Source organism: Carlito syrichta, unplaced genomic scaffold, assembly GCF_000164805.1.
Source record: "Carlito syrichta isolate Samal-C Ts95f unplaced genomic scaffold, Tarsius_syrichta-2.0.1 Scaffold304489, whole genome shotgun sequence".
In the NCBI taxonomy this organism is placed as follows: domain Eukaryota; kingdom Metazoa; phylum Chordata; class Mammalia; order Primates; family Tarsiidae; genus Carlito; species Carlito syrichta.
This window is the reverse complement of record NW_007248585.1, coordinates 42,481-65,206: the sequence shown is the minus strand read 5'-3', so window position 1 is coordinate 65,206 and position 22,726 is coordinate 42,481. Positions and strand designations below refer to the sequence as shown.

At 42.9% G+C, this 22,726-nt stretch overlaps 1 protein-coding gene across 1 annotated transcript in view; it reads left to right on the top strand.

Annotated features, from left to right (window-relative positions):
* Nucleotides 1-22,726, top strand: part of LOC103262419 (beta-catenin-like protein 1) — a 55,160-nt gene that overhangs the window by 14,184 nt on the left and 18,250 nt on the right. Inside the window, exons 3-4 of the mRNA XM_008060038.2 lie at nt 8,644-8,818; nt 11,168-11,248. Of these exons, the coding sequence (XP_008058229.2) occupies nt 8,644-8,818; nt 11,168-11,248 (256 nt within the window). The remainder of the gene's footprint in view (nt 1-8,643; nt 8,819-11,167; nt 11,249-22,726) is intronic.

Sequence of the window (22,726 nt, the reverse complement as noted above, 5' to 3'; positions counted from 1 at the left end):
TCCAACTCAAAAAAAAAAAAAAAAAATGGATGAATCCTGTGCCAAAGATTCCTAGACGCCTCCTCCTATGGCCTGGTTCTGCTTGCCAGTGCCCCCTCTTCCTTTCTGCTGAGCATTGTCTTCCCTTGCCTGGCTACACTAAACTTCAGTAGAGGCTCCATCGGGAACTCTCTGAAATTGGAGCACCTCTAAGCATAGAAGGATGAGGAAGCCCAATGCAGGAGGAATTGGTACTGTTCACCTTGTCTCCTTTTTCTTCCCATTCTCCACTCTTCCCCCTGGGGGGGCTTGTTATTTCTAATAGTGCTCTGCTCAACTTACAGTGGTTGCATGCCAATAAACCCATCATAAAAGTGAAAATATCATAAGTCAAAAATGCATTTAATGCACATAACCTACCACACCTTTAGCTTAATCTAGCCTATCTTTAGCATACTCAGAACACTTGCATTAGCTTGCAGTTGGGCAGAATCACCTGACACAAAGCCTACTTTGTACTAAAGTGCTGAATAATTCGTGTAATTTATTGAATATTATACTAAAAGCGAAAAACTGAATGGTTGTATGAGTACTTGATGTATGTTTCTACTGAATACATATTGCTTTTGCACAATCATAAATTAAAAAATTGTAAGTTGAGCCATCATTAATTGAGGACCATCTGTGTTCTATGTATCTCTTATTTCAAGAATTGGTCCAGGTCTGGGCTTTGAGAATTATGTGAAAATTAAGTGTGCCCATGAAACTCCCAACCCAACTTCACCACTGGAAACGTGAATCTGTGAGCCACTCGCTTGCCATTGTCACACACCCAGCTCTGCATGTCTCCCAGAAATCCCTAGGAAAAGTGTTTTTCTTCTGCCTCAGTTCTGACCTCCTCCCTTCACTGTGTATTGCCACCCTGACTCATGCGCACTTCTCTTCTACCCCCGCCGAATAGGGGACCTGTACCTATGGCTGTGTGTATTCCATGCATGCCAGTTAATCACATGCTCTATCATAACTGCTTCTTAGCCTTAACCAGAAGAGATGAGCTTCTCTAGAGTGGACTGTCTTTCATCTCCATAATGCCAGTGTTTGCTGCATTGCCTGACACATAGCAGGTACTCAGAATTTTGAGTAAAGGAAGGGCTGTTGTATGAACCACTTGGTGCCTTGTAATTGTCCTGGAGTTATAATAACTCAGGAAAGAGAAGCTCTTCTTCATTTCCCCCTACAGATCACATGTTGTGTTTTCAGTTCTTGCAGGAAGATCAAAAGGCAAATGATTATCATGGCAAAGTACATTTATATTTATTAAAGGGAAGGACCATCTCTGCTTAGATGTGCTGTGTCCTTCAGCTTACTAGTAAATAGTCACTACCTTCTGTTGAGCTGTCTGCAGGTCTCCCAGAATCTTGTATTATTTGGCTTTATAGCCAGCCACACACAAGCACTTTATTTTAACTTACTGTGGCATTAAAAAGTCTGAGTGAAGTTGGCCTTGCTCCATTTTAGGGTTAGAACAAATCTTGAGTTATAGAAAATAACCCTACCGACTGAGAAAGTCAAGCAATCTAAGTTCTTTTTTTTCTCAGCAGGGGTTCATTAGGATGACCCAGGCATACCAAAGCATGTTCAATGGCAGGCATGTGATCAGGATGCAGTATGGAGGGAGTTGTTATAGCAAGTGATCTGTGACAGGTGTGTAGGTGAGAGACTCTCTTGCAGTGCTCTTTTTCAGAACAGCAGATCTCAGATCTGTTGAGTGCCTCCTGTGCACATATCTTACTTGATACTAAAGATTTAATAGATGGTAGGGACAAGCCCATTCTAGAAGAAAACTGAGACTTGGAGCTTAAGTCCCATTTCCCATGGTTTAACCAGCTAGTGAGTGCCAGGGACAAGCTTTAAGTCCATGTCTGTCTCATCCCAAAGCTCCTCATGAAATTGATTAATTAGCTTATTAAGATATCTGGGACAGATCCTAGTAGTTAGTCTTCTCAGTGTACCTGTGTGTCTTTCTCCGCGTAGAACCCTGAAAGGCCTACATGTCTGCAGGCCTATTTATGGTTAACTAGCTCTCCTCGCGGAGTGAAGCAACATTAGCTAAACACCTACTGGAATTTGGACCATACTTTTTTTTAAAAGAGTAAGGATGAGAAGTGCTAGTCCATCCCATTCTTTACAAAAAAGGCACTCACTATAATTGGCTAGTTGAATGACTACCACAGTCTGGTTGTCCTGTTCTGGAAAGATCTCTGGGTGTACTAGATCAAGTGTTTTTCACTAAGAAACCATCACTAAGAGATTTAAAGAACATGCTGAAACTCCAGGGGAAATGTTACATGTGTGTATATACTTTGGGAGAGATCGCATATATAAGTGCTCATCAGATTCTCAAGTATCTATCATGATTTGGAGGGGAAGAAATTACAGATCCAGACTCCAATGGTCCACAAAGATATTTCTGATCTGCGGTAAATCACATCCCTTCTCAGGGCTATTATTTCTGAACCCCAGGGGAGTCAGACCAAAGATTCCTAAGTCTCCTTCCAACTCTGAAAATTATAGGACTCTACCTGCCCCCTGGAAAATCAAACATTTAGCCCTCTTACATAGACACAGGGATCTAACCTATTGCTAATCACTCTTGAGAAGCCCTGACAAGACTTGAGCTGGAGACGGGTAGACCAGAGCCGCCCCTCCAGACAGTTTCAATAATTAGTATCTGAGGCAACCAGTCGTCCGACTTGAGCAGGGAGCCCAGCAGGCAGGGACTCACACTGGCACAATTTCAGTACTGGCTCTAACACTTCACCCAGATGCCAAGGTGCCTACCTAGTGATTTGAAAAATGTAGATTTGCCTGGCCTTCCCCTCTGTGGATCCTTGCAGATTCTGTGTGTGTACACACGCTGCACTTCCTAGGCCTTCCCTCAGAGATGGTTCTCTGTAGTGGGAACTACCACATCTACCCCATGTGCATTGACAGCTCTATAGCCTTCCTTCACCTCCATTTTAGCCTGTCGAAATGACAGAGCAGCTGAGCAGTGTTGGCCAGCAGATAAACCTGTTATCTCCCCCTGCTCTCTGTGCCAGCAGCTCTCCTCATCTCCTTGGTGCATGAAAAATTGACACCACCTTAGGCTGAAATCTGTTCTTAGGGAAGCTACATTTATTAGTAGCTAATGAAACTCTGTGTGTATGTGTGTGGGTGGGTGTGAGAGAGAGAGAGAAAGAAATGTGAAGTGGCAGGCACCGGTGGCCTGTGGCAGTCCACACCATCCAGACAGAGATGGAAGGGACATAGGCAGCTTCAAATCTTCTGAAATCAAGAGCCTATTCCTTACTTAAAATCCCAAGCAAATAGGTAAATGTCATTTGTTCTTAGTGTACCACTGCAATTGATCAAGGTATCTCTTGCTCCAGGCTGGAATGAGCTGTGGAAATGCATGCTAATGTGGTCTTATGCCAGAAAAGATGATTCTTCTATTTATTACATTTTACTTTTGAAAATTACAGCTCCTGATACCCTCTCTTCTGCCACCAGCACTCAGCCCTTCTTCCTCCATCTTGAGATATATAAAGAACGTTGCGATTCTTTCTCATCCATCTTAATCAGTGAGATTAAAAGGGAAAAATGGTGAGAAGTTCTGGTTCAGTATTTGTGGAACTGCCTGAAACCCAAAATCTCTTCTTTATTTAGACTCTGGTAGAAACTGCTTCTGCAAAGACTAATTCAGTAAAATAGAGAAAGAGGGGTTGTCGTTCATGTCTTACTCCATATGGCCTTTTACTTCGTTTGACTATTGTTAGAACTGTTAATTTTTTAAAATATATCATGCCTGTCTCTTGGGCACAGTGAGCCTAACTATAAGGCGTATTCTCAGACTTTGCATGTTTCAGTTTCTGGTCTCTTTTATCTTCCTTCTTTATCAACACTGATGATTGCCTTTTATATGCGGGAAACATATAACATAGTAGGAAAAGCTTACAGTTTGGGGTCAGACAACTTGGGTTCAAGCCACTTACTCGAGTGTGTGACCTTAAGTAAGTTAACCTCTCTGAGCCTCGGGCTCCACATTTATGAGGTGGAGATGAGGACAGTACCTTTCTCACAGATAAGTTGTGAAGATTCAATTAAAAAATTGTGTACAGACTCAAATAAGCCTATTGGCATAGATAAACAATAAAAGTGGTGACAGTTATTTTGTCCTACTTACTTTCAAGTAGGAATTTGAAGCAGCTTATAACAAAACAATATGGTGGTACTATATCTTAGCTATGAATAAGAATTTGTCAAAAGACAAATGTCAAACTAGGGAAAATATGCAACATATATGAAAAAGGGTAACATCCTTATCTATAAAGAGCAAAGGATAAGGCCAGCAGTTCGCAGAAAAAGTAATGTGAATGGTCAATGATAATTTTGTGTACCAGCTTGCCCGGGCTAAGAGATGCCCAGGTAGCTGACAAAACACTATTCTTTGGCCTTGGGCTGGAGCTGCTCCACTGCCTTTCCTGGATCTTCCACCTGGAAACAGCAGATCATGATCTCCATGACCATGTGAACCAATCACTTATAATCCCTTTCTATGTATTTATATATGTCCTATTGGTTCTGTTTCTCTGGAAAACCCTGACTAGTGCACATAGAAAAAAATACTTAACCTTATTCATAACAAGAGCAAAAACATACTAATCAAAAGAAGTTCCCATTTTTCACCTACCATATTGTCATAATTTCTAGATTGGGCAATATGCAGTCTGAGTGAGGATGGGAAAACAGACACATGTATACTGAGATTGGATATGTAACTGGAACAACCATTTTGGAAGACAACTTGTCAGTTCTTTCAGCATCTTATATGTAACTTCTTTGACCCTCTAATTCTACTATTAGGAATATGCAATAAAAATACAAATACTTGTCCAAAAGTATACCAGAATATGTGGACATGGATATGCATTGCCTCTAATAGCAAAAACAAAACAAACCAAAACTGGCAGCTACCTAAACTATCCGTGAATGAGGTACTGCTTAAATTATGATAAATAAATTTGGTGGAATTCTGGATACATATTAAAAGGAAAACAAAACATGATGTGTGAGTGCTGATATAGAAAGCTGTATTGGGGAATATATATATATATGAATGAGAAATCTTCCCTGAAAATGTATACAAGGTTCTTTGCAGTTTTTCTTGGGAGAGAAGAATAGGGTAGTGGGAGGAGTATAGAGAAAGAAAATTATTAGTATAGATGCTTGGCAGATTTTTATTAAGGACATTTTACAACTTTTTGTGTAGTTTGATCTTTATCATATGAATTCATTGCTTTTATTTTAAAATACGCTGGTAGAGTGAAGGGAATCAGTAATAAAACAATAAAAGGAATTGCTTCCTGTCATTGAGTATAAATTCATCTTTGAGCCTCCTAATAACCAAGGCAAAAAGGTAACCTTGATAGAGAAGTATAAAAAATTCATTAGGAAAGAGAAACATTCTCCTGATCTGAAAAGAATGTAGCTGCTAAGAAGATTGGTCTAAACTCAGATCTGATATGCCCTCTCACCAGAGTAAAATTTCACTGGTAGATTCTTGTCACTATTCTCCATAGTCAGCCTTTGACAACTGGACTGTCCTCCCCTCTCCCACGTGGATGTGGCGTTCCATCCAAGCTGGCCTTTGCCTATGTTGTTCCTTCTGCCTAGAATGTTCTCTCCTCTTTTCTACCTCATTGTTGGCTATGGCTCTTCTTTTTTGTTCTTTACAGTTTTCTTTTCAGTAGTTTGTTACCTCTAGTGGGACTCTTTCTAGGTCAGTTGTTCTTCTGTGCCCCTGAAGGCTCACATGGAACTTGCTATTTTGTTTCCTCCATAAATGAGGAGCTCCTTCAGTTAGGTTGCCTTGTTTGTGTGGGCCCTAGACTAGCCAGTGAATGAGTGAATGAAGAATATGAAATTTGAGTTCTGCCTGCTCTCCTGTTAGCTGTGTTAACAAGTCCCTTCTCTCTGGGCCTTGGTTTTCTCATCTGTACAATGAGAGATTTGGCTCAGATACTCTATGAGAACTCTGACTCTGGTTTTTTTTCTTCCTCTATGATTGTCAGATTGTCACATATATACCTGGAGGTTGCTACTAGCTGTCATGCTAAGTAATTTCAAAGTTTCAGCACTGACATCATTATAGTCTGTCCCATGTCTGTGCACCAGCTTAAGAGATCAGAGCCACATCTGACTTGGCCCAAGATTGTTGACCCAGTGATGTCCCTCACTCTTCCTGTCCCTAATCTTCCCTTGGCATGCACGAAGGTTAAACAATTAGAATACAATTATATTCTAATTGAACAGAGATGGAGAACAAAATAAATAAACAGTAGTTTGGAAAGTAATACATAATGAAGAGAAAAATAAAGTCGATAAGACTTGAGAATGTCCTTGTGGGGCATTCCATTTTTCCATAGCGTGATCAGAGGAGAACTTCTCTGAGAAGATGACAGTGGAGTAAAGCTAGACTGGAAGAATAAACCATGCGGATAATCTGGTGAGGAGCATTCCAGGCAGAGAAACAGCGAGTGCAGAGCCCCCTGAAGCAGGAGCAGCTGGATGTGAGAAGCAGCATTTAGTCTGAGTCTGGGAATCATCTGAGTGTTTTAAACAGATCTGACTTCAGGTTTTAACCCCCAAAATTGTTCTGGCTGCTCTGTGGAGATTAGGCCAAAGGGGATACGGGTGGAAGCAGAGGGACCTGCTAGTGGGCTATTGAATATTCCAAGCAAGAAATGATATGGACCAGGATAGTGGCAGTGGTGGCAGCAGAGAGAAGAGGTGGGATACTGGGCGTCTTGGAAGATAAAGCTGGCGAGCGTTCCTGTGGGATATGAGAGAAAGAAGAGAATCAAGGATATCTTCACTGGCTTTGGCTTGAGAAACTGGAGAATCTGGTTACCGTTAACTCAGTAGAAAAGACTATGGGGAAAAGGTTTAGGAAGGAAGATCAGGAGCTTGGTTTTAAACATGTCAAGTTTAGAGGACCTGTTAGACAACCAAGTGGAGAGAGCCGGTAGACAGTTGAATGTATGAATCAGCATTCAGAGGACAGGACTGACCTGTAGATTCAACTATATGAGTTGTCCATATTTAAATGTTTTTCAAAGCCACGGGCAAGATGAGATCACTAGGGACATGAATAGAGATAGAAAATAGAAGCTGATGGACTGAATAACTCCAACAGTAAGAGGTTAGGGAAGTGAGGAGGTGGGTAAGTTTATGATATAATTTAAAGAAAAACACACTGGTACAAAATTATATCTGTGTCACAGAGAAGTATTAAGGCTTACCTGTACCCTCACTTAATAGTTAAGTGACAGCCGGGCTCGGTGGCTCAGCCTGTAATCCCACGCACTTGGGAGGCTGAGGTGAGTGGATTACCTGAGCCCACGGGTTCAAGACCTGCCTGGGGAACTTGGCGAGACCTCACCTCTACAATATATCAAAATGAGCTGGGCGTGGTAGCACGCACCTGTAGTTCCAGCTACTTGAAAGGCTGAGGTGAAAGGATCGCCGGAGCCCAGCAGGTCGAGGCTGCGGTGGCCGGGAGCGGCCACTGCACTCCAGTCTGGGCGTCTGAGTTAGACTCCAACTCAAAAAAAAAAAAAAAAAATCGTTAAGTGATTTTTTGAGAACTCTAAGTTTGGTATAGGAAGACGCTCTTCAGTTTTCAAATAGAGTATTTGTTGTTCATGCTTTGAGCATTGTATTTCAAAATAAACTTTGCTCTGCCGTTTTTCCATGAGTCAACTTTGGTCACCTCTTTTTCAAGGTCATTATTCTTGATTTTTAAAAATTATTTGTAGGTCATTGCCAGAACTTCGCCACCAATGCCTTGGCTAGACTCTGGTGGGGCCAAGTGCTCTTTGAGCTATGGCTCGCCATGCTTCCTGGCTTTGGCCTCCTCCCCTACCTTGGGGAGGTGAATTCTCTCTCGCTCTCGCTCTCTCTCGCTCTCTCTCTCATTTACTTTTAAATAAACTATATTCTCTAATTTTAAAAAATTATTCTTAAAGAAAAGCTTCTCTTAAGAACTGAAGCCTATAATATACCCCTCAATTACCCTCTTCTTCCAAGAATAGAATAGTAGTATTTCATAATAGATGCCACTGGGTTATGTGACTCAAAAGGCATTGTTAACTGTTTGGAAGCCCTTACAGCCCAGCCACATTTGAACTTAAAGTAGAGGTGTTAGCTGCACCAGAATGTAAGTGATAGCACTGGGGCCCTATCACATTTCTTATTTAGTTCCACGGTGTTTACTTGGGAAAGTTAGAAAGTAATTTGAGAATTCAATAAAACGTGTCTTATTTATTACTTACTCATGGCATGACTGATTTTCATATCTTCACAGGTTATTTCTGTAAATGGGGAGTTAGTTTGAGATTCTGTTGTGGACAATAAAAATCAATTAATTCCAGACAGAATAGAAATTCTAACTCAGTTTTGATTCATTTGCTCAAGTTGTCCTTGAGGATATCATCCCTTTTGAATATATTTTTTGTTCAGTGTGTGAAGATCAGTTCAGTTTTCCAGTGACACAATTTCAGTTCTTGTCTTATTAATCAATAGCAGCAGTCAGAGAGGCCTACTTATTCCCCTCCTCAATAGGACCAGACGAGGCTTGAAGAGAGGTAATAATTACTTCTCTGATCTCAGCATGTTCTCTTTTCTTCTTCCCAACCCAGAGCATGTCTGTTCGATCCTGGCTTCCCTCCTGCGGAACCTGAGAGGGCAGCAGCGAACCCGGCTTCTGAATAAATTCACTGAAAATGACAGTGAGAAGGTGAGTGATTGCTGGATTGTAAAGATGGGACCAGGACCAGTGGGGGATAGAAAGGCTTTTTTTTACCTGATGCAGTCCAAGGGATATTGGGTTAAATGTTCTCTACTAAAATCTCTTTTCCAGCATCTAGGCCCTGTTGTTTTGAATTGCCAAAGTTTTTCTGATTATTCTACTTCTCATTTCCAAATGCATTCACTTGGGAGTAGTAACACCTTAGAGTGATATCAGCTAGCACTTTAAGGGGATTTTTAGACAGCATGAGAGTAGATTATAATAGGATTTTGGTTGTGGTTTGGTCCACAGCATGGCAAAGTGATTAAGAGCACTGGCTTTGGGTTCATATGTCTGGATTTGAACCTGTTTTTCTACTTTCCCTGACTTCAAAACAGAGACATTAATACCTATCTTGAGGAGTCAGTGGTAGGTCAATTAGATGAGGTCTTTATTTTATTTTATTTTTTTTTTTTTGAGTCTGGGTCTCACTCTGTTGCCCAGACTGGAGTACAACAGCATGAATCATGGCTCAAACTCCTGAGATTAGGAAATCCTTCCACCTCAACCTCCAAAGTAGCTGGGACTACAGCACGCCCAGCTGATTTTTTTTTTTTTTTTTGTAGAGACTCCTGGGTTCAAGCGATTCTCCTTCCTCAGCCTCCCAAAGTGCTGGGTTTGCAGGTGTGAGCCACCACCCAACCAGATGAGGTCAGATGAGGTCTTACTAGGTGGTAGTGATAAAATGCAGATGATGATGAGGACATGGCAGAGCCTGCCCTAGGTGATCTGTTGAAGCTGCAAATGGTTATAAGTGAGAGTAGATGGATATTTTACATAGTTATCTAGCATGGCAAAAATTAGTGTTAAAAAGATTTTTAACACTAATAAGAACTACCATTGATTGAGTGACTGCTGTGAGCTGGTTAATGGAGTAAATGCCTTCATTGTTGTGTGTATTCCCACAACACTGTGGCTTATCTTTTGTATAGGTGTGATTCACATTTACAGATAAGGCCATTGAAGTTTAGGGACATTATGTGACTTGCCCAGTAACACACCAGTAATAAGTGGCAGAACTAGGGTTTGAACCTTGCTACTGAGTCCAGAAAGCCCATGTATTTTATCCCATAAGATGTAAGCACGCAATTCCTGATGAGTAAAATGAAAGACCAAAACCTCCCTTTTAACCTGCAATGACTTCTTTCGTCCTTGCGGCTCCTTTTCCCTACTTTGGAGAGAGATTTCAGATTGTCTTTTTGAGCCCACCTCTGACCATTTTTTTTCTGCCCTCAGTAGCAGTGTAGCATGATGAAGAGGCCATCAGGTTAGGACACAGAGCAGCTTAGCAGTCATGTCACCCTGGTGACATCATTTAACACTTGTGCTTCAGTTTTCTCAGCTTTAAAATGGGGATTGTCATGTCTTCCCTGCCTACCTTATCAGACTTTTTGAAGGTTTAAGGAAATAATGGACATGAAAATACTTTGTAAATGGAAATATGTAAGGTCTTTGGGTCATCGTTGTTTGCTGAGGACATTTGACCACAGTCTTCCCATACCGTATGATGCCATATTGAAGCAACATCTCCTGTTAATCAGTATCAGGGTAAATAAATGCCAGAGTTGCTGAGAGCCATGGTGGTGCCAGTCTGATGAGAAGATAAGCCAGGAGTCTGGGCTGGTTTCACAGTGTTCCTTCAGTCTTTTTGGAAGTTGTGGAGAAAAATGAAACTTTTTAAACCTACTGAGTGCTTGCTCCTCAGGCCATGTTTGAAGCATGACTTTGCTAAGCTTAAAACTAATTTTTAAGTTATTACTGAGCAAAAGTCGGGTCTTTTTTTTTTTAAGTTGCTGAAGGAGTTTTTCTTGCACACTCTTCTGACTCAAAAGCAACTAAAAAGATTTTACTCAGGCATTTTTAAAAAAAGATCAGCTCTGGGGCAGAATCTGAACATGAAAGGTTTCAGTTCGAAAAAAGACATTTTTATAAAGTTCTAAGTGAATATCAAGTATGTAACTTCAAGCTTCTTCTCTTTGCAAGACGGGACTTGAGTTTTTATTTATTTATTTGTTTTTAACAACTTGAATTCCTGGGAGTCATAGGAGGGCTGAGGATGAGTAGTCTTTTTTGGGGAATGGGCCTATGTTCACACAGCATCCACCCTGAGTGTTTGCTTTGTTCTGCCCCAGCTCTTTGATCCATTCCTAATGTGTCCCTAAGCAAAGGATATAAGAAGTGCTCGAGTGGGTCTCCCTTTGTAAGGAGTGACAGTGAGATGAATAAACACTCCACTGTTCTCTTGCCTGGTATTCTCTTTCCTTCTCACTCCAGCCTGTGAAATCTCTCTCCTTTCAGGTTGACAGACTAATGGAGTTGCATTTTAAATATCTGGGTGCAATGCAGGTGGCGGACAAGAAGATTGAAGGGGAAAAACACGTACGTATCCTTGCCTCTCTTTTGCCAGCTATTGACTTGCACTCCAAGTGGGTGCCTTGTGTTCCTCATAGCTCCTCACAGGATAGGTAAGGGCAAAGATGCCGTCTCACGTATTGTAAGAACAGAGTGAATGATGCTATGCCAGATGGTTATAACTGCTCTGACAGAAAGTACAGCCTTCTAGGAGAAGGGTTGTATAGCATTGATCCACGTCTGACCTTGGCATCTAGGTAGATAGCACAGGTACCCCTGACAAGAATTTCTGTTAGAAAATCTGGCCAAAGCACAATGCTGGGACTTGGTATCATGTTGGTGTCTTGCTGGCTTTCTATAGTCCTGAGGAGGAAGCATACTAGGAAAGGGTGATCACAGGATATAAGAGCTGGAAGGAGACTGAGTGGTCATTGAATCCAGTTCCCCCATTTACAGATGGAAAACTAAAAACCTTCAAGAGGGAAACTCAGATGTTTGCAACCAAGCCAGGCACCAGCTTCAAACTGTCTAGCCCTCATTTCTTATGTGTATGGTTTTTTGGGGAAGTGAAGCCTGCTAGATTTTTTTCCTTGAAGGCTGTGCTTACTCTGCCTTTTTACCTGCTTCCATTTTGTTCTCTACTATCTCTAACCTCTGTAGCGTTCTTGTCTGTACTTCTCAATCAGAGTAAATTTTCATCTCTGCTGTTTAATATCCAGTTTGTATTCTCTCCCCTGCAAGACACTCCTCAGTTTTTGGTCACATTACAAAATGGTCTTTCTCTTTTTTCAGAATCTGTAGGATGCCTCATTTTCCTGGTGATCCTGATTTGCTATATCACTTCGTTATTCTTTTCAGTCTTTTTGTCTTGAAGATAGACTTGAGGTTTTTGAACTTCATTCCGAGGAGAACCAGTTTCAACATTCCCCTCCCCTTCCTGGTGCTGGGGACCTCCAGCTACGCATGCTGGGAAGTACACTAGCTCTCTCCCTCGGGCCGTGCCTGAGGCCAGGTGAGAGGCAAGAGCTTGGGGGAGACAGTGGCCCTGTTATCTGTGTCCTGTTTCTCTCTGCCATGTCTTATCCACCTCTCCTCTTCCACAGAATGGTGTTCATTTATGAATATCTATAGGTAGGCAACTGTTTTTGATTCTCGTGATTTCCCTGTGATCCTTAGGCCTAGTAAGTCTTCAGACGTTTGTGGATTGATTGAATTGATTAGCTGGAACTTTCTTCTTTTATACAGTGATACTACAGCAAGATAAAAGGCAGGGACTCTAAATTCTGAAACTGGACGTTAGATACTAGCATGTTCCACACACAATTCTTTCCTTCCACATACCCCAAACCCTGGTTTTATTCTGATTAAACTTTTCTTTCCCATCTTTTCTTCCCTGTAGAGTAACCTGTCCGTGAGACAACTGGAACTCCAGCCCTGGCAGAATCCCTGGTGCTAGAGGACATTTCAGGGGTTGTGGGAGGAGCACCTTGGTGTCCGGGGGGCTAGGGTTTTGGTGTAGGCACCACCTTTAATCACTGCCAGTCATGACCTGTTGCTGTGCTTCATGTAACCTCAGAAGTGTATTAGCCAAGGTGATCTAACCCCTCAAGCTTCATGTTTTCCCTCAGATTCAGTTAAATATCCTTTGGTGACTCTGTTTTGGGTTAGTGGACTGGATTAAAAGCACAACAATAGGTTGATCAGTGACTGGGTTATCTTCTAGGTAGAGGAGCAGCAGCCTAGTAAAAAATGATAAGACATGCACAAGGTAGAGGGTCAGAGAGCCCTATACTTGAATTCCAGCTCGCCACTTCCTAGCTCTGAGATCTTGGGCAGTTGAGTTGACCTCTCTAAGCTTTGTTTTCTCATCTGTAAAATGGGAGCAATAGCACTTCCCCTTTGGGATTATTAAGACTAAGCATAAAGTATATGAAGTACCTTGTTTGATTAGTAGAAGCTGCTGCTGCTAGATTTTCCAAACTTCCGTTAAAATTCTTGTGTAACTCTTCAGTAAGCCAGGCAGTCCTCTTCCTGGGAGCATCCTTCTTGCCAGATGCCCCAGAAGGAGTCGCCCTAGCAGAACAGAGTGTTGGCACTATCAGATGCTTTGTTTGAGGTGAAACTTAGACTCTTTTTGAGGAAGACTGAGTAAGCAGTTGGGCGTCAGAGAACAGTTTGCATGTAGCTTTTAGGATTTGGCCTGCTTCCCACAAGATGATCTGTTATCAGCATCGAAGAGAGTGTGAAATTGATTAGCACTGACGGCGAGTCATCGCTGCAGCCACGCTCCTGGCATTCACAAAGCTGCTATGTGCCACGGGCACTGGGACCCTGCCATTCCCTGACAAACATCTGCCTCCTTGATGCCAAGGCCATTTTGCTGGGCACTGGCAAACATCCCAAGGTCATTAGTGCTCAGCAGCCTCAGTGTTACTCAGATAGCATGCAGGTAGGGGTGAGGGATGCATATGTGAGCAGTGTCTGCTGCCAGCGCCCAGTGCCATCCTAGCAGATGATGTTTCCTCACAGGTGTAGAATGACTTCAAGATGCAGGCTTCTCTCTTAAGTCACAAACAGTTTGTCTCTTCACCCCCATTAAATTTGAATGTCCTACTCCAATTGGAAACTCAGCAAATATTTGTTGACTTGAATTGAATGCTTATTTTTCAGGGATTTTGATGGCATTGACTATGAGATTGGTAGTAAATAAATCTCTCATATACTCCACAAGTCTGCAACAAAAAAACCTAAGATAATAAGCTCAAGTATTGATATTTTCGGTGTCTCTGAGCCACCATCTTCCCTGTAAACGTCAGCCTTCTCTGGCCACTGTGAAAGTGTCCATGCTTTGCAGTTGACCAAGATTCACCGGAGAGAAGCCAGTCTCTTGGCAAATGTTGATCAGGCACCTGCTCTGCACAAGGCCAGGGGTGAGGGGCAAAAGTGCCAAGAAGAGAAGGGGTCTGGGAGTGAAGCTTCTGATGAGGCTGGAGGATCCCAGGGAGCAGGAAGGCTGTCTACAGCTAGAGTCGCCCTAAACTCTAGGGCAACTGGTTTTGTGGACAAGTCAGCATTCATGCTAACCCTTCAAAGATAGACATGTGTAGCATCCATGAGATTTCTAGTCTGGGGCAACAGAGAAAAGGAGAGGGAATAGGAGCCAAGTTAAGGTGGGGGATTACATTCCAGAAGTGGAAAGTGCGGAGGGAGAACCTGGGCTTCAGAGCCAGGCTTTTTTCTGGTTCTCCAGCTGTGGACGGATAGCTTAACTGCCCCAGCCTTATTTGCTTCCTTGCTGGTGTTTGTTTTCTCTTTAAGGTGTATGCTGATTTGTGTACTTTGAGAAATTACATGGGTAATTGCTCATGACTGCAGTGACAATGAATGTACTATACATGGAAGGTGTTGGCACAGGACCTGGCACACGGGGTACTCAAAGAACCTTTCATTCTCTTTTCTCTACAAGGACTATTTACCCCCTATACACACACACTCGCACTCTGTTAATTCCTCAGTACTACAAGATTGTGCATAATCTGACTCTTCCCTACTTCTCCAACCCCCTCCTCCACTGGTCACTACCTTCCTGCCTCACAGCCTTTGCATTTGCTTCTCTTTCTGCTCCTTCCACTGTCAGGTCTCAGCTTAGATGTCACCTCCTTGGAGAGGTTTTTGGTGATCACCATATGTAAAGCAATGTATCCCCCCACACCCACCCCGCCTCGACTGCTTCAAAACCTGTAATTATTTCATTTATTTGTTTACTCTTTATCTCTGGGACTGTAATCTCTCTTGTTCATCATATTCTCAGGACATCATGGCTGACAATCAGTGAATGAAAGATTATTGCTCATTAGGTGAAACTAATATCTGTCTGTGGGTATTAAGAAAGATAGAGGGCCGGGCTCGGTGGCTCAGCCTGTAATCCCGCACTTTGGGAGACTGAGGTGAGTGGATTGCCTGAACCCGCGGGTTCGAGACCCGCCTGGACAACGTGGCGAGACCTCATCTCTACAATAAATTAAAAAGTCAGCCGGGCGTGGTAGCACATGCCTATAATTCCAGCTACTTGGAAGGCTGAGGCGGAAGGATCGCCGGAGCCCAGCAGGTCGAGGCTGCGGTGGCCGGGAGCGGCCACTGCACTCCAGTCTGGACGACAGAGTGAGACTCCAACTCAAAAAAAAGAAAAGAAAGATAGAGGATCACCTGGGTTTTCTACATTATTCCTTAATACTAATTTTTAGCCCTCATTTTTGTTTTGTCTGTGATTAACCCCATCATTACAAATATTTAAGCGCAGCCATGTGCATTCAATGGCATAACTGAAGCAATATTCAAAAAGGAAAATATTCCTACTTGGAATAATCTATAGGACCGATAGATGATTTTATACACCTTCAGTTCAAATCATATTATTGTAATACTCTAACTAGCACAGATTTCCATATCTTGAGTAGTGACCCTCTGCTTTTATGTTGTATTCAGTATCCATGAGATTCCAGGCCACAGTGTATCCAAGCATACCCTAGGGGTTTCTGGTTAACAAGATTTGACCTGAACTTTTCAAGGGCATATAATTCTTAAGACTCATCTAATGAGCAGCAGTTCTTGTGATCTGTAAATATCCAGGGTTTTTGTCTCAGCAGATTTCACATGACTCCCCAAACAACTTGAAGCCCTAAAATACTAAGGTACTTGTTGTATGGAAGATGCCTTGGCTTCTCACTGTTTCCTTCCAGCTTCTGCTGACTAAATGTACAGAGTATGCTTGGCTTTTGATGGTCAGAAGTAAGGCATAATTATGTAGGTATTGGCAGGGATTTCTAAAAGGGGAGGAAAGCCTTGGAGAGAAGTTTTCCCTTTTTTAGTTCCTGGGGAAATTATACTCAGCAGATTTATTCAATAAAGTGTTCTTACCACATACTTTGCACTGTAATGACTTACAAATTGCACGCTAATTTTGACACAGTTAAATCATTCCAGACTTTACCTGAAAAGAAAAAGATGAACTCCTTATAATGAAACAGTATCCACAGAATTTGATGTCTTAAACAGACTCTGTATCCTTATCGTTCAAAACTCATTTAAAGATTCATGTGAAAGCTATGAAGTGCAGGAATGAGTGTGTGGAGTACGTGAGCCTAAACCACCGGTGGGCATGTAGGCAGTAGAGGTATGAAGCTGCCATTAATTCATTTACTAGCTGTTCTGTAAGATTTTGGGGGCAAGCTTTAAAAAAGAAGTCCTGCTGAGAATTCCACTCAGCTCTTCTTTAAACCAGTGGTTCCTAAACTTTCTTGGTCCGTGAATATGCCAGAACACAGCTTACATGTGGGTGGGGGTGGGAAGGGGTGCTCTTTCCTCTCCTACTTCCTCTCTCTTAGACACCCCAATTTCAGCCACTTGCTCATTCATCCTCTCCTGCCTCCTGCCAGCCCTCTTGTCAATCACATAATCCTTTTTCCTGTGGGAAGAGACGTCAGAGTTCTGGCCACACATCTTCCCCACTGATCTTGCAGTATGACCTTGGAGCACTTTGTTTTGCTTTTCTGATCCTCTCTGTCTTCCTCATTCAGGGGGACTGGCTGGTTCTCCCCCTGCCAGCCTCACAGGCTTGGTGCAAGGTCTGACAGCATCAGGGCTATGTGCTAGGGCCTCCTAGATCTCTACATACACATGGCCAGCTGCCACCTGGCTTTTCACCCCTCAGCTTTTCTCACTCCGTGAGTCCCAAACCAGACTTGTGGCCATGACCCTGTGTGACCTCTTCCTTCTCCCCACATTAGGGCTGTTTACCATGTGACCAGGTTAAAAACCTGGGCATCATCCTTGTACGCGTCTCTCCACCCCCCACACAGTCTAGTAAAGTTTACCTCTGGTATTTTTGCAATCTATCCACTTTTCTCTCTTTTTGCATCATCTTTGTTTATTATATTAGCAACTATCGCCCTGCCTCTAGATTTGCGTCCTCCAATTCATTTTCAACATAGTAACCAGAGATCTTTTTTTACAAAATGAAAATGTATGAGCCGAGCTTGGCGGCTCAGTCTGTAATCTCAGTACTTTGGGCCAAGGCGAGTGGATTACCTGAGCCCTCAGGTTCAAGACCAGCCCGGGCAACTTGGTGAAACCTCCTCTCTACGATAAATCAGAAATTAGCTGGGCGTGATAGCATGCGCCTGTAGTTCCGGCTACTTGGAAGGCTGGGGCAGAAGGATCGCCAGAGCCCAGCAGGTTGACACTGGGGTGGCTGTGAGCTGCAGCTGCACTCCAGCCTGGGTGATGGAGTGAGATTCCAACACACAAAAAAAAGAAAGAAAGAAAATGAATGTATGCCACTTTCCTACCCAAACACAGTAAACACTGGTTCTCTGTTAACCTCGAGATGTAGTCTCACCTCCTTCACCGGCCTCACCATACCTTTCCCAGTTTGGCCCCTGCCTGCTGCTCTGGCTGCATCCCTCACCGTCATCATGTGCAAAAGCCATCCTGCACTCCTGTGTGTCCTTGTGCTTTCTCAAGCCTTCTAGACATTTGCCCAGTGCTATTTACTCTGCCTAGTATACTTCTCTGTGCCATCTTTTCCACATCTCTTTCCTGAAGCTGGCTAATGCCCCTGTATCCTTCAGGGTTTTGACAAACAAATTAGTCAGTAAATATATATTGTTTTCCACATCTCAAGCATGTTGCTTAGTATTTCACTGTCAGTTTCTGCAGAAGATCTTCCCTGAGACCACCTGGATCCCCTCTTGTACGCCCTGGGTGTAACCTTTGCAGCACTGCCACCTCCAGCTAAAGATCAGGGCCTCTGGATCCAGACTGCATAGACACAGATCCTGACTGTGCCTCCTACCAGCTGATGGTCACAAGCAAGTTACTTAAAACTTAAACTCTCCCTCTGCTTCAGTTTTCTCATCAGTGAAAGGATAAGAGTAATAGTGACTGCCTTGTAGGGTTATGGGGCAGTTTAAGTACATTTTATTTATGTAAATAATTTAGACTAGTTCTTGGAGCAGGGAAGTATGAGGTAGCTACTATTACAAGTATCTGGGGTCTGCATGCTTGCTGGTCTCTCCCTCTAAACTAACGCTCAGTCTTCACAGGTGGGTACTGATCTTATTTACTTTCTCTGTGCTTCCAAGAGGTTTGTCTTTTTCTGGCCTTGTGTTATTGTACCTGCTCTCATGGAAATGCTGACTCTCTAAAGGCTAACAAGTGAGCAGTCTAGGAGTTTTGGGGGGGTACATTAAATAAATTTAGAAATTTGCTAAATGTGAGTGAATTTAAAATTTATAATACACCTGTAACAGAGACATCATGGTAACACAAAAGGAACATGAGTGTGCTATCATACAAGCCTATGGTTAAATCCCAGCTCTGCCACACAGGAACTCTGTTCGCTTGGGAAATGTTTTTCCCTGTGTGTGTGTCCATTTTCATGGTAGCTCTATTATAGGGTCACTTTGAAGATTACTGAAATTGTGTAAACCTGGCACATACTCATGTGTTAAAGTGGGCCTGACATATAGTCGCTCTCTTCTTTGTGGGCAAAACGCTGGCCTGAGAGCCTTGGGCTCTTATCAGAGCTACCATCAGTTAGTTGTGCATTCTTATTTTAAAAATTCCTTTTACTCATTTTCCAGCTTCAGTTTCCCCAACTAAAAAAGTCTTGCATTCTTCTCTAACAGTCTGGCCTATTTTAGAAACTGTTGGAGGAAGGTTTGATTGCTGGTGATTTTGCCTCTCCCATCTCCAATTGCCTCTCTCATCTGTGGTTTAAGTTTCTCCCCTTGCTTTGAAAGCAAAAAAGAAACTGGCATTTTCTGACTGGTGAGGCAATTGCTGCCCATGACTAGAAACAATGACTGTGTCATCTGTGGGGGCTTCATGTTTAGGCTCTGAGTCTCTGAGTCATGCCCTCCGTTATTAAGGCAAGAGGGATTCATATTGGCTTCATAGCAGCCTCTTTTATGACTGTCTCCTTCTATCAGCGAGGGGCAGCTCGCTGCCTGTCGGGCAGATTAGAAATGGCACCCGCATGCTTATTAGGAGGGTTTGAGACTTGACTGCCAAGAGGGATGGAGGCTTGTAGAAAGGTGGCGAGTTGGTAGTGCTCCTGAGGACAGATTAACATTTAAAGTGAGGATGTGGCTGGGAGAGGGAAAATACACACAACCCTGCAGAAATGGCACCTTGATGCTGCACGACCTACCTCCTTGTGTATCTTTGGAGATGAATCTGTTTATTTTAGCAGCCCCCAAACAGGCTTATGCTGCTGTGAATTGCAATCTGTTCTACTTAATGCGCCATTCACTGAATTACCATCTGAGTTTTTATTCTAACCCTCTCTTATGGAATAAACAAAACAAAACCTATCAGAATTTTTTTTTTACTTTCCCAAATTGCATGTGGAATTTGCCGGTCTAGCTTTAGATTGTTTTCCCCCTCTTTTTAAGTTTCTTCAATTTGTAGGGAAAATATAGGCTAAAAAACTAGGTGACCTTACATTTAATGCTACTTGTTTACATTAGTACCAGATATGGCATAAAGAAAAATACCTCATCTATTTGCTAATATGCTAATACTGAAAGAAGTCCGTAAAATACTTTTTCTTTTTTGAACTATGAAAGTGCGCACAGCCTTGAAGCCAGAATTTTGTGGTTTTCTATTCTGTTTAGGAGAGATTCATCTCTTGAAGCCTCAGTTTCCCACGCCAGAAGGGGAAATAATGTTCGTTGTTACCTCTTGGGGATCTTGTGAGGTCAAATGAGAAGTCCTTGAAAGTGCTGAGCACGGTGCCCGGCACGCAGTAAAGGCTACAGAAATTTCACTGCTGCTGTGATTCCACTTTCGCTGCTCATCTCTTACCAGAGTGAAGGGCTAATAGAAAAGGCCTTGGAGTGTGGAATCATGCTCCGCTCATATCTCCAACCAGAACTCAGTGATAGTGATAGTCCTTTGACATCTGTCTCAATTTTTCCATCTGCGAAATCCGAAAATACTAGCTGTATGTACCCAACACGGGTATGTGCCGCAGGTGAGGTTAAATCAGGCGCCCTGCTTTGAAAAGCAGAAAATGCTGTGTGGGTGCTGAGTTGTCATTGCTTCACAAAGAAGGTAGTCACCTTCCTCTCTTCAGAGGTGAAAGTTGAATGAATTAATTTGTGGAAGACTTCCTTTAAATCTTAACTTTCCTGGCTTATTTCAAAAACAGCCCAGCAGACATGTAGATTTTCACTCAGACATTTTCTAAAGTAAGATATTTATAGCACTTAAGGAAGTTTCTGGATTCTTAAAATTTCTCTGTAATTCCTATTAATTATTCCCCCATTTGAAAAGCACTTGATTTGCATGCCCTTTGTCATAGGGAAGTTTAATTTATGGAAAAAAGAATGAATTTTTATCAGTGTTGACCAGTAGCCTGTTAGGTGGTGGGGCAATCAACAGCTTGGGGCATCTCTCATAGTGGCTCTTCTGTCTTATAGCCCCATCAGCCAATATCTTACATCTATCCATATACCTGTATACAAGTAGAAGTCCTTTACACCTGGTTGTCGAAAGTGCTTCGGGCCTAGATTTTCCAGATTAGCAATGCCAAAAGATGGGACCAGAAGTGCTAGATCAGGGAGACAGAGGTGAGGCGCTTGGCCCCTCTGCACCCTGCAGTCAGTGTAGGCACTGCGAATTGATTTCAGGACTCTTTCCCACAGAGCTGCAACTCAGCTTCACAGTCCTTTTTTATATAGTTCTCGGTAGCCTCTATAGTTGGTTAGATTTGGCACTCAGGATCAACCCTGTTTGCCTTATCTGATCTGGTACAGGCTTTTTATTTCCAGGCAAAGAAGCTGATGCCAAGAAAAGTTAAGTGACTTGCCTAAGGACACTAGTAAGTTAGTATTAGCTGGCATGGTGGCTCATGCCTATAATCTCTTTGGCAGGCTGAGGCGGGAGGATCACTTGAGCCCAGGAGTCTGAGACCAGCCTGGACAACATAGCAAGACCTCTTTTCTACAAAAAAGTGTTTAAAATAGCTGGGTGTGATGGCACGCCCCTGTGATCCCTGCTACCCAGGAGGCTAAGGCAGAAGGATCACCTGATCCTAGGAAGTCAAGACTACAGTGAGCTGTGATTGTGCCACCGCACTCCACCCTCAGTGAGAGTGAGACTCCACCTTTAAAAAAATATATTAATATTAAAAATATTAATATTAGACCTGTGATCTCATCCCATTTTCTTAGTACTCTGTCCCACCTTAGCAGAGCAAGTTGTTAACATACTTTATACGTTATAGTCAGAGAAGTTCCAGTATCTAACTTAGATGCTTCTTGCACTATCAGAATTTTCTCTTGGGAGGAAAAGAAAGCACGGGGAGGTTGGCTATCTTCATTGGAATGGGATATTTGTGTGTTCAGTCTCCATGTGCTTGCTTTCTTTTTTAGTTGGAGTCTTACTCTGTCACCCAGGCTGGAATGCAGTAGCAGGATCACAGCTCACTGCAGCTTCGACCTCCTGGACTCAGGTGATCCTCCCACCTCAGCCTCCCAAGTAGCTGGGACTACAGGTGTGCACCACCATGCCTGGCTCATTTTTTAATTTTTTTGTAGAGACAAGGTCTTGCTATGTTGCCTAAGCTGGTCTCAAACTCCTGGGCTAAAGCAGTCCTCCCACCTCGACCTTCCAAAATGCTAGGATTACGGGCATGAGCCACCATGCTTGGACAATCTCCATGTACTAAGGAGACTGGGCTTCAGGTTTGATCTCTGCATGGGCCATCTGACTTCCTTCTGTTCTTTGTCTAGTTGTTTTTAAAGCATGTCTCATTGGTCACTTAGGCATAATTGTTTTCTTCCTATCACTAGAGAAGCAAACTTACTTGTGTATTTCTAGCACATAGCCATCAGAGTGTTCCAGATCAGACTCCTTCAGTTCTTTCTAGAACCTTTTTTTTTTTTTGAGTTGGAGTCTCATTCTGTCACCCAGACTGGAGTGCAGTGGCCGCTCCCGGCCACCGCAGCCTCAACCTGCTGGGCTCCGGCGATCCTTCCGCCTCAGCCTTCCAAGTGGCCGGAATTATAGGCATGCGATACCATGCCTGGCTGATTTTTTGATTTATTGTAGAGATGAGGTCTCGCTGCCTAGGCGGGTCTTGAACCCGTGGGCTCAGGCAGTCCACTCACCTCAGCCTCCCAAAGGTGCAGGATTACAGGCTGAGCCACCGAGCCCGGCTCTTTCTGGAACCTTTTATGAGGGAAGGAATAAGGTGGAGAGAAGCTTGTGATGATGAATTTTTTTAATCTTTAGAACTTTTTGTATTATTTCTGAATCCTAGCCAGATGATTGTAGGCTAAGTTGCACTGATAAGCCATTTTGGAGTTTTAGACTCCCTTTCAAGTTCCTTCAGATGTCTAGTTCTACCTACAGATACCCAAGGATCCATACTGAGTCCTTGTCTCAAGATCCTTTTTTTTTGAGTTGGAGTCTCACTCTGTCACCCAGATTGGAGTA